The sequence below is a fragment of the Antechinus flavipes genome, chromosome 4 (assembly GCF_016432865.1).
Source record: "Antechinus flavipes isolate AdamAnt ecotype Samford, QLD, Australia chromosome 4, AdamAnt_v2, whole genome shotgun sequence".
In the NCBI taxonomy this organism is placed as follows: Eukaryota; Metazoa; Chordata; class Mammalia; order Dasyuromorphia; family Dasyuridae; genus Antechinus; species Antechinus flavipes.
In genome coordinates, this window is record NC_067401.1 from 196,094,160 (window position 1) to 196,107,031 (window position 12,872).

General features: G+C 42.3%; 1 protein-coding gene across 1 annotated transcript in view; it reads right to left on the bottom strand.

Annotated features, from left to right (window-relative positions):
• Nucleotides 1-12,872, bottom strand: part of CPNE5 (copine 5) — a 202,490-nt gene that overhangs the window by 8,490 nt on the left and 181,128 nt on the right. The window contains 3 exon segments of the mRNA XM_051996747.1: nt 2,904-2,950; nt 7,035-7,096; nt 11,530-11,583. Of these exon segments, the coding sequence (XP_051852707.1) occupies nt 2,904-2,950; nt 7,035-7,096; nt 11,530-11,583 (163 nt within the window).

The window sequence follows — 12,872 nt, forward strand, 5'->3', positions numbered from 1 at the left end:
ACTAGAAAGGTGGGAGCGGGCCAGGTTAGGAATGGCTTTAGATGCCAAAGAAGATTTTAAATCACTAACAATTAGAGGTATACTAAAGAAAAACAGAGGGCAGCTAGATGGCACCCTATGCTAGAGCGGTGGGCCTGCAGTCAGGAAGACTGAGTTCAAACTGGCCCCAGACACTTACTAGCTGTGGGACTTTGCCTCAGTTTCCTCATCTGTAAAATGAGCTGGAGAAGGAAATGGCAAACCACTCCAGCATCTCTGCCAAGAAAACTCAGTTGGACATGACTGAAATGACTGAACAATACAATAACAAAAAAGACCTCGTTACTGGGGGTCTTCAGGCAGAGGCTGGATGACCACTTATTAAGGCTGTTTTAGACAGAATTTCTATTCAGGTTCAGGTTGGACTGGACGGCCTCTGAGATTATTTCCAATTCTGAGAGTCATTCTATGCCCTACTCAAGGTCACACCAACATGCTCCGTTGGTAATAATGACTTAATGGGTTACTCCTCCCCTGTAACATATTTACACTAAATAGGGGCCTTCTGGCCAAAAGGGCTGAACTAAATGGCTTCTAAAGGGCTCTTCCAGCTCTGAAGTCCTTTGTTCTGGAGCGAGAGAGGGCCCCAGTAGCTGTGAGGCCTGGGAAAAGTGGAGCCATGCAGGGAGGGTACAATTCGGAAGGTCCAGAGAAATGAAACAAGGGGCAGGTTGTGAGGCTAATAATGAATGGATTGTTTAGTGATGGGATGCCTAGTAACTAATGAAACCTGATATCCCAGCGGCAAAGGCATAAATAAACACAGGACCCGCTCAGGGGCGCATATGAGCCCAGAAGGAGGAAAAGGGTCCAAGAGAGCCCTAGGAAAAGAAAGGCCTGCTTAAAATAGCTAATATCTTTATATCACTTTAAAGTTTACAAAGATCACAAACAATAATATTTAAAATACATATTATTGTTGTTTAGCTGATTCTCCTTGATCTCATTTGGAGTTTTCTTGGCAGAGACAGAAGGGTAATTTGCCATTTCCTTCTCCAGCACATTTGACAGATTAGGAAACTGAGGCAAATAGGGTCACACAATTGGTAAATGTCTGAGGCTGGATTTGAACTCGGGAAGATGAATATCTTCCTGACTCCAAGTCCAGTATTCTATCCACTGTGATACATACATATATGAATGATACATATATGTGTATATATGTATATGTGTGTATGTATATGTACATATGCCCATCAGCAGTGAGATCACTTCCCATGAGTGGCTGCTGCCCTTCCAGCCTGGATGACATAAGAAGATTTGGTCTTAAACAATATTAAATAATAAAAGTATCTGTCTCAAAGGTCTAGTATAAAGATCAAGATAATATACACATAAGCACACACATGTATATGTATATACCTAGTGTGCATACATTTATGTGTGTATATATACATATGTGCACAAACACACACGTGTGGGTATGGATGTATAATTTGCATGCATGTGTATACATGATACAAACACACATGCACTTGTATATGTTTACATATGTGTATATGTGCATGTGTGTATTATATTTTGCTTGATCTTCACACCATTACTTTGAAATAGGTGTTGTTATTAAAATTACGCTTTGAGATTGGGTTTCAGGCTTTAGTACATGGCCCCTCACAGGAGCTTATCCCAGTGCTGATTGGGACGGGAATTTTGACCTGCTCCGTCTCTCCCTGAGACAGTTAGCTGCCCCTCTGGGGGCAGGCTGCTGGCCCTTCACTCTTGGGAGTGCCAGACATAGTGAAGCCATCTAACTGACAGTGTTACTACAACTTAAAACTCCTCAACAGTCCATCAGACACACCCTCCCCAGCAGCAGGGATTACAGGAAGGCACCATCATCCTGAGCCAACAGGTGTTATTATTTCTCTTTTTCTAGAGGAGGAAACTGAGGCTCTGAGAGGTTAAATTGCCTGTCCAAGGTCTCATAGCTAATAAGAGCCTTAAATTTGGCTCTAAGATCAATCAACAAGCAATAATGAACTGCCTCCTAGGTACCAAGTACAGCGCGAGGCACTAGGGGATCCTAAAACAAAAGGGAGGCAATCCCTGCTCTCAAAGAGTTTACATTTTAACTAACAGGACACAATATTTTCATGGTTAATCACACAGAAACGCTAAACCTAATTTCACAATGATTTGGGTCTAAGGTGAAATTTGAATCCAGGCCCTCCTGAGGGCAGGCCTCCTGCTTTTGCCATTCTGGGCTGCTGGGAGCATACTGTTAAGGACCACAGCACCAACTTCCGAATTTTTTCCCCTATAACCTGCTTCTGAGAAGCTTAGGTTCAGAGTAGGCCAGAAAATGAGCCAGAAGGAAAAACCATTTAAAAAAAGAGCACTTGTAGCCCAGGTCTCTAAGAATTGCATGCTTAGTTATTTTCTCTGGGTCTGTCCTGCCCTCTAACTAACTGGACTGGAGGCCCTGGGAGGCAGCACCCATGTGCTGTGTATTCTTTTGTTTCCCCTGCCCCTAGCAGCACATAGCAGGTGCTTCCACCCTGACTGCAGCTGAGAATAGTGATTAGTATGGACGAAGGCCCAGTTTGGGCCTAGGATGGAGCCCTGGAATCACTTGGAAATCGCATTCACTATAGAGAAACCCTCCCCATGCCTTGAGAGTTTCCTGAATAAACAAATACAGGTGAGTGTGACATCCCTGGCTGGAGCTTTGATGCCTAGTGCCTTGTGAGGGAATGCCCATAAGTTATTCTTGTTTGCAAAAAGGGGAAACCGAGGCAAAAGAACTGCCAAGGATGGGGGCAGCTCGCTTGTCCAGGACCATCCATCAGATTATCACCATCCTCCCTCCCCTGCGCCTTTCTTTATGCATCAAGGAACTCACTTCCCTACAATGGGTCACTCACCATTGGAGGCAGTGAAGTCAATGGCAACCGTGAAATTGATCTGAGTCCTAGGAGTGGAAAAGTAACAACAGTTATTACCTGAGAAGGTGAGTGGAGCGCAGGAGACCAGCTGGTATCTCCACATACAAGTGCTGACACTTAAGGCAAATCTCGTTATAGAGCTGGACCTCTGAAAGGTATTTTATGATAACTAGCATCTCTTTGTAAATCATGGGCAGCTGGGGGGACGGTGGATGGAGTATCTGGAGTCAGAAAGACTCATCTTCAGGAGTTCAAAACCAGCCCCAGACATTTGTCAGCTGTGTGATTTTGAGCTTGCCTCAGTTTCCTCATCTGTCCAATGATCTGGAGAAAGAATCGACAAACCACTCTGGTATTTTTGTACCGACAACCTCAAATGGGGTTATGAAAATTCTGAAAGGACAGAACAGCAATATCTGGATGTGGGATCTCTTTGTAAAACAAAATAAACAAGTTTGTTGTTATCTTTTCCCAGGGCCTTCAGAGAGAAACAGGAAGCTGGTCTTCTTCAGGTACAAGTCTGGGCATCTCACAGCCAACTGTAACCTCAGGTGACAGATATGGAGGAAGATAAGCTAGAGAAAGTTGAAGAGTCTGTTCTAATTACCAGCAACGTTTGAGAGCAGTCATTTAACCATAAGGTGAATTTGAGTCCCCATATCGAATGTTTGTATCAGAGTAGCCCCAGGATATTTTGGGCCTACTCCCTCAGTTTGAAATTAAAGTCTCTGCCCTTAGTCATGAGGACATTTTTAAGGCAAAGAAATCTTTTCTGTCTCCCAGAAACATGTTCAGAAATTATGTCCCAATGGAGACCCAGATAACTTTCCAAGATGAATTTTTTAAAAAAATTGAAGAAGGTAGACAGCATCTTCTCTCTTTCTACCCATGATTCTAGCTTGCTGAGTCAATCACTCCTGAGTACCTGGATTGATTGCCAAGTCATCTAGTGATGGACCGGTGAAGGAAAATCCCCTCTTCTCCCTCTGCTCTACAAATTCAATATAAAATCTTTGTCCAGTGATCTAAGTATGGCAAATGCTTGTTGAGGCTCTCAAAGTAAGTCATAATAATCATAATGAGGAAAGGACCTGTGTTTTTAACCTCTCTGGGTTTCAGTTTCTTCATTTGTAAAATGAAGGGGGTGAGCTACATTGCAGCCCACTAAGGTCCCTTACGGCCAGGGGTTGCTGGAACCAGCTCACACAGGCTCTCTTGAGAACAGACTGTTCAATTTTCAATGAGAACATTTACACCTGGGAAATCAGTAAACCCAACAAATCAGGACTTGATTTATTGTTTTGTTGAGCAATGGAGAAAATGTTAATGATGCAGAATAAACTTAAGAGTCTGCCATGCATTTTAATTTTTTGGAGATCCGGTTGTTAAATATTTATCTGCACACCCTGCCCCATCCCATACCCTTACAGCTCTAGAACTATGAGCCTGTAATTTTGTTGCTGTGAGAATTCCTTCCCCAGAGGCATATTGTAGCCCCTTTTACAACATGGAGTCTTAAAGCGTTGTGAGACTCAGAAAGGTCACAGAGCTGGTAAATGCCTTAGAGTTCAGTGCCCGAGCCATTATGCTGGGTTCAAATCCTGCTCAGACCATTGCCGCCTGAAATATTGTTGTTTGTATATCCAACTTTCTGTTGACCTCACTGGGGTTGTCTTGGCAGAGATACTAGAGTGGTTTGCATTTTTTTCTCCAGTTCATTTGACAGATGAGGAAATTGAGGTGAAGAGGATATAATAAGGAGAAAGATTCTAAGAGGGGTAGCCCTAGAAAGGAGTTAGGGAGGATCTACCCAAAGAAATTATTTGACTTTCTGAAGGTCACACAGGTAACAAAATAACTGACCTGTGATTCAAACCTAGGCTCTCTGATTTAAAAACTAGCCCTCTATCCAATTCACATGCTAGTCAGTTCCTTTTCTGGGACTATGTTTTCCCATTTGTAAAATAAGATGGTTAGACCAGATGACCATCTCTAAATTTTATGATTCTATAACGTACAGATGGGGATGCTGATAGGGCATAGATACCTAGCCACAGAAGCTAATCTGCAATGTCAGAGGCAGCATGATATAGTGGAAAGAGGGTTGGACTTAGATCAACAGAAGTTCAGTTCAAATTCTACTTTCTCACTCTCAAGTCACTTACCATCTCTGAACCTCACTTTGCTTTTCTGTAAAAATTAGTGGATTGGATTGGATGACTTTTAGGGTCCCCCTACCTCTGTATTTCTATGTTCTGTAATTCCTCCTGTGGGTGAGGAGTAAAGCCCAGCTCCTGGGCTGGCACCCCATTCTTACTTAGAGAATACACCTGCCAACACCCTGGCTCCCTAGGGTCCAGACAATGGTCGGCTGTGTGATGGGAGGATGCTGGGACCCAGAGGAAATATGACAATGGAGATACAGGGAAGGAAAGCCCAAGATAATATCCTTATTTTACCCCATGCCTGGGCAGGCCCCTCCCCCAGGGACATGGCAAACAGACCCTTAGAGCTGGAAAGAACTTTAGAGACCAATTCTTTCATATTAGTGAAAAACAATGACACCTGTGCCAGGGGCAGCAGTTTTGGCCAGCTGAGGAGTTTTGCATATTGAATTCTGGCACCAATAGCTATTTTGGAGGCAGCAAAATTAGGGAACTTTGAACCAAATGGCATCTGGAGTCCTTCCAGTTCTAACTTCTCTGCTCCTAAGAAACTTGACTTGAGACTGCATGGGATCAATGGAAAGAAAATTGGCTTTGTAGCCAGAAGACCCAAATTTAAATACTAAGATTACTATTTACCAGCTTCAGGCAAATCAGGTAACCTCTCTGAAGCTCAATTCCTCATGTGTAAAATTAGGAGGTTGAAGGAGAAATCCTTTTAGCACTAAATCCATGATCTTAAGTCCTCTCACTTTTAACTTCTCCCTCAGGACAGTTTCATGAGGTGAGGGGACAAATATGATTATGAAAACATGTTCATGACGGGAATATTAACAGGAACATTAAGGCCTGTTTTTTTGTTTTTGTTTAATACATGGATCTATAATTTCCCCAAATGGGGGACTCCTGGTGTGGAAATATCCTTCACTGATGCAGGTCAGCAACTCATTTCTAACATCACCTTAGAGAATGGGTTCTTAACCGCTCTTATATCATTACCAGACACTCAACAGGCCTCAGTTTCCTTGTCAATAAAATAAAGAATGTGAACTGGATGGCCTTTGGGGGTGCCTTCCACTCCTAAATAACTTCTCAGCTTCCCTTTAGATCTGTTTCTATGAATCCTTTATCTGGGCACTCAATGTCCTCATTCTTCCTGGGCTTCTGGTGAAAGCTATGAACCCTTTCCCAGAATAATGTTTTTAAATAATCAAGTTGTTGCTGTTTAGTTGTCTGACTCTTTGTGTCCCCATTTTTCTTGGCAGAGATACTGGAGTGGCTTGCCATTTCCTCCTCCCAATCACTTTAGAAATGAGCCGATAATTGAAAAAACTGAGGTGCACAGAGTTAAATGATATATGACTTGACCAGGGTCACACAGCTGGTAAATGTCTGAGGGTAGACTTAGCATCCTGGCACTCTACCCATATGCCGCTTTGCTGCCCCAAAATTCAGGTGTCAGAAGTGGGATTTGATCCACACCTCTATATAGAGACCATCACACCTAGAAGGCTTTCTCTCTAAATCTCGAGTCTGATGACTTAGATCAGCGCTTCTTTTTTCCACTCGTGACCCCTTTTTGCCTAAGATTTTTTTTATATAATCCCGAGTATATAGGTATATAAAATAGTGTATACAAATCAAACATTTACTGATAAATCATAATTTCGTGACCCTCACATTCAGTTACAAGACCTCAAATGGGGTCACAACCCACAGTTTAAGAAGCTGGGACTTAGATGACTAAACTAGCCTGACATTTATTTCAATACAGGTGATCCTCAAATTTCAAGTATTTAAGGATATCTTTCAGAATCAGGTTAGTGACACAAGAGACTACCTTGGTCCAGCGTGAAATAGGTTCAAATGCAGGAACTATGCATTTGGGAACTCTCATGACTTTTAAATCCAGCACATAAGGAGCCTGAATGAGCCCCTTTCTCACCCTCCTTTGATATAATCCAAGAATGTGCATTCCGACTCCACAGCGAAGGAAAGTAGTGTTACCTTGGAGGGGAAAAAAGACAGAGCATCCATTCATTAGTCATGATAGGTATCACCATGGGCCAGGGATAGATTTAGGGACTGAACGATTGGGGTTTTTCCCCCAATCAAAAAACTCTTATTCAGGGCCAACTAGATACCAGGCACTGGGAGAGAAGCTGGGGATACATATTCATAAATGAAACAGGCCTGCCCTCAAGAAACTTATTTTCTAATAGGAGAAACAACACATTTAGGTCTCCCCTTTCTTTTCTGCTCAATCCAAATTACCTGAAAACACATTTATTAGGCCCTCCCAAGGGAAAAACACATGGGAAAGTTCAAAATTTGAGGCTCATGGCTCAGAAAGTGGGTGAAACACATTGCAGATTTATATAATGCATAATTTAAAATATTAGAGAGATGACAAATGAGATGGGAGGAAAAGGCAATTACAAACAAAAGGAAGAATAGGGCATAGGCAGCATTTGCACTAGGCTCTTTAAAAGAAGCACAAGAATAAAAATTGGAACAAAAAGTTTGGTAATTGTCAATGCTGTAAAATTACCCATGCATATAAACTTGTAAATAAAAAAGCTACTAAAAAAAAAAAAAAGAAGAAGCACAAGAATTCAACAGGAAAAGAGGGGGAGAAAGGACATTCTTATAAGCTGTGTGTTGTGGTGGGGTTAACCCCCCAGGCTGAGTGTAGTCTATGATTTCATCAAACTTCTCCCCACTATTTTAAAATCTCCCTTTTAAGCTCAGGAAGTTTATTTTGCTCTTACAACTGTCTCCCAGACCCCATTACCCTCCATTTTAAATATTTTCTCTATTCCCTTTTGCAAGTAGCCCGTCTCCATTTCTAACTATGCTACTTGTTATTGTTTAGTTGTCTTACGTACGATTCTTTGGGGTTTTCTTGGCAAAGACACTGGAGTGGTTTGCCTTTTCCTTTTTTCAGATGGGGAAACTGAGGCAAACAAGATTAAGTGACCTGACTCCAGGGGTCATACAGTTTTCCAAGGTCATACAGTTTTTGAGTGCCTGAGGTCAGATTTGAACTCAGGAAGATGAATCTTTCTGACTCCAGGTCCTGAGTTTTTTCTAGCACCATCTAGCTGCCTTTTGCTAATTGTTAGTGGGTATGAAGTTGTCCCAATCCACAATATATTGGTATCAAACTTTTTGAAAAAGGAGTCCTTGGAAAGCATTGTTCTAGAAAATTGGAAAGCAAAGAGATGCCTGTCAATTGGGGAATAGCTAAGTAAGTTATGGTATATGAATGTGATGGAACTCTGATTATTATGCTGTAAGAAATTATGATTGTAAGGAATCTGGGCAAGACTCGTATGAACTGATACAGACTGAAGTATATAGAACCAGGAAAATAATGTATACAAGAACAATAATATTGTAAAGATAAACAACTTTGAAAAACTTGGGAACTCTGATTATCTCTGATTATCACAATGAATAATCACAATTCCAGAGGATTTATGATGAAATAGACTACCCACCTCCATTGAGACATAATTTTTTTTGGACGTGGCCAATATAGGATTTTTTTTGCTTGATTATACATGTTTGTAAAAACAATTTTGTTTTTCTTTCTTTCTCAGGGTGAGGACACAGAGAAAAAGAAAGGTAGGAGTGTGGGAAGAAGAAAAAAAGTAATTACAAAATTTTAAAAAGAAAGAATCACCCTGCATCAGTCAGTAGGTCCCCAAAACTTGGCTTCTATGAGCCAACTGAGATAGGTTATAGGAAGATATAAGTAAACTCCCTGATTTTACTCACTAACTAGAAATAAGCCCATTCCTATATGACTTCCTTTTATAAACCCACCATAAATGTCCAAACAGGAATTTATACCTTAAAGGATTGAATCTGAGATTTCAGTGACATAAGAAATTTCCAGATGAAGAATTTCCTTCTCCTAAAACAGGCCTGCATCCTTTAATCTTTTAAAAAAAATAGCTACAGCCTTTTAAATAATTTTATCTGAACCAGTTGTTTGTGTGAAAGGCAGGATTTGAACTCAGGTTTTCCTGGCTTTGGGGCCTTTATTCCATATTGCTCTTATGTCTTATACTTCCTGATCTTCTCAGCCTACTTCACATATCAGAGTAAGGAAGTTCCCTCCATCTCCCATAAACATTTGAACTCATCCTAGATTTTCCTCTCTCCAGTTTTGGGGTAACCCTCAGCCCCCCATCCCAGGATCTGGGGACTAAGGAACCACTCTTATCCTCCTTCTGGGGCCTTAGCTTTCAGGTTCCTTTCTTTTGCAGTCTCTGTTCTCCCCAGCTGAAGAGTCCTGGTCTCCATATCGTCCCAGGGGAGGATGGGGAGTGGGGACAAAACACTTCTAAGAGCTCTGTTGTAAGGAAGCCCTTACTTCAGACACCAGGAAGTCCATCGTCATTCTCTTTCAACAAGTATATGTTCAATGTAAGGCTCAGGGTCCACGAGTTCAGGTGCCAGTCAGCGATTTATCTCTGCCCTACATAGCAAGGAAGGGTTGGCCAAGCAACTAAATGAATGTAAGGGGTGGTTCGGGGAGACCTTCGACCTATTTAAAGGAACCAGCCCCTTTCACAGCACTTTGCTCTTTGGAGGATAGAACCTTCATTTGTAATTCATTGCACACCTGGACACATCAAAGAAACCCATAACCTCAACTCAGAGTTATTTACTATAATCAAACGGCTTCCCATGCATGGAATATGAGACCAAGAAGACATGAAGTGTAACTGGTACCTGAGCAAGAATTTATTCTATAATCTTTAATAAGGGTCTCCCATTCCCGCCCTCCCTCTCCCCCCTCCCCCCAATCAGCTGCTGTTTGGAGCTGTCCAATTAGGAACCACCACTGGGAGCTTGAATGGAACACTAGCCCTGGAATCAAGAAAACTTGAGTTCATAACTGTGCCTCAATCACTGGCTGTGTGACCCTGGGAAAGTCACTTAACAGTTGGCTGCCTCAGTTTCCCCATCTGTAAAATTAGGATAATAGCACCTACTTCCCAAAGTTATTGTGAGGATCAAAAGAGATATTTTTAAACACTTTGCAAACCTTCAAAATGCTGTATAAATGTGAGCTGATGTTACAAATTTCCCAGGGCAGTTGAGTCCACATTAGGACAGGTCTTAAAGGAGCTTTTTTTCTTACACAGACCCTAAATGTGTCTTTCTGAAACTCCCATCCATTACATGGCACTGCCTAAAGGATCTGGGAATGTTTAGCCTAGAAAATACGAAGATTCATGCATGGGGGACATAATAGAGGTATTCAAGCATTTAAAGGTCTGTGACCTGGAAGAAGAAATAGACTTACTCCAGAAGGGTCATGGGATTTTATATCCAAGGCTGGACAGCACCTCAAAGGCAATCTAATCCAACCCTCTCATTTTATAGATGAAAACAATGAGGTCCAGAGAAATTATTATCATCATTATTATTAATAGCTAGCAGTTATATAGTTTAAGGTTAACAAAGCACTTTATAAATAATGTCTATGTACATTTGTAACAAGAATTGAGATTTTCTTCTTTTCTTTTTTTCCCCCTAATGGAGGGAGAGGAGGAGGGAGAGAAAATTAGTTTTAGTTAATTGAAAAAAATTTAATTTAATTTTTTTTAAAAAAACAAGAAGTGGGCTGCCTTGGGGCAGTAGTGGGTGGCCCTTCACTGGAGGTCTTCAAGAGGAGGCTAGATGATTATGTCTTGAGTATATAGTAGAGGGAATTCTTGGTCTGCCATGTATTGGACGAGATGGCCTCAGAGGGGCCTGTGAATTTTCAGATTCTGTGATTTGGTGAGCCCTTCCAGTGAACTCACTACTTTAGGAGGCAACAAACAATAAGGTTGCCTCACTTTAAAAAAAATTGGTAAGTCAGGCTCACAGCTAATTAGCCAAGATTACTGAGTTTCCAGTGCATTTCCTGAAGGGGACCCACTGCATGGCTCCATACAAGACCACCCATAGGGAGGGGGTGTAGTTCCCGGTTCATTTTGTGAGACTTTCAAGAGCTGCTCCCCCAGTTGGGATCCCCCAGGGCTCTTGGTTTCTCTGCGATCCTCCCCCAGTCCCTTTGATGCTCCTCCATGTGCCTAGCAGGTCTCCTCCTGGGCTGCTGTGTCAAACAGATGTAGAGACAGCTTAGCTGGATCCTGGACTGCTGAGAAGCGCTCGTGGGAGTTTTTCTTGTCCAGATTTCATCCTGAAACAGGCTTGTCTCTGTCATCTCCTGGGAGGTTGCCCCATCGACACCTCCTTTTCTTCCTATCCCCCTTTGCCCCCACCTTTCTTCCCCTCCTCCCGGGCTCTAGCTCCCATGTTCTGAACATCAGAGCTACTTGTGCCTGACACAGTTTAGAATTCAGAATGTCCTCACTCAGACCCTGGGGGAGAAAGGAAAGGGAGGGAGGAGGGGGGAGGGAAGAGGAACTTACTGTGCCAGAGTTCAGGTATTTCTTTTTCTTCATTTTCTTTTTCGGGTTTACCACCTGTAGGAAGGAAGAGTTGAAGTGTCAGAGGGGAGGGTCTCCAGATTGTCATCAGTGTTGCTTCTTGCAGTGCAGGGAGTTTTGTCCCCCCTTTTCCCCAAAAGGAGGCTCTCGGGAACTCACCTCCTCAATACATACTCTCTGGTCCAGTCAGTGGTTGAAGAATCACTGGATCAGAGATTTAAAGTTGGAAGGGAGCTCAGAAATCGTTTTGCAGATGGGGAAACTGAGGCCCAGAGAGATTTAGGATCATTGGATCCCAGATCTAACGCAGGAAGTTTTTAGGGGCCATCTAGACTAGCTTCTTCTCATTTCCCCATGCTGACCACATGATCCTCATTCTCCAAGACCCATCCATGAAGCCTTCTCTGATTTCCCCAGAGCTCTTTGGGACTCCTGTGGCATTCACTGCTAATATCACATCCTGAAGACAGCCTGGTGAAGTGGCTACAGAACTGGTCTCAGAGGAAAGAAGAAGTGGGTTCAGATACTACAGGGCCCACATACTCTATGTGATTCTGGTCAGGGCAATTAACTCAGTGCCCTAGGCAGTGCGCTAAGACTATAAATTGCAAAACACAGACTGATCTGTCTTCTTAGAATAGGTTCCTCACCAACAGCTCCCTGCAGTAAATATATAACAAGTTCAATTTTTAAAAATCATACTGTATAGTACTTTATTGTTACCTCGGCACAATATTCACCTCTATGGGCCTCTGGGCTTAGGGGTGTTTTTTCTCCTTTTTATTTTAGCTCAGGACTGGAACAGGGCCAGGTGAAGGACTGGCTGTCACCTAAGGGGCACCAGGAATAGAGCACCAGGCCTCGAATCCAGTCTCAGACACTTATTAGCTGGGCAGTCATTTTACTCTTTTTGCCTCAATGTCCTCATCTGTAAAATCTGTATTTTTTGAAGTTGGAGAAGGAAATGGTAAAACACTTTGCCAAGTAAATCCCAAATGGGGTCACAAAGAGTCAGACATGACTGAAAGCAACTGAATAACAATGACAGGGACTAGACTTGTGATTTCTTAAGTATAGAGAACTTCCTGAGGAGGAAATTCCATTTATCCATACAGACCTGGGTAGGGGAAGAGAGGGAGTAAGGCTGGGATGGAGGAACTTCCATGGGGCATGAATGCTGGGGCTGGTGTGGGGAACAGGAGGAAACACCAACATATGGTAGTTTCCTATTTCGTTAATAAAAATGTGCTAACCAGTTGTTTTTTTAATCTGTTGAATGAATACAAATGCTATGGATGTCCTGTGAATTTTGGCACTCTGGCACA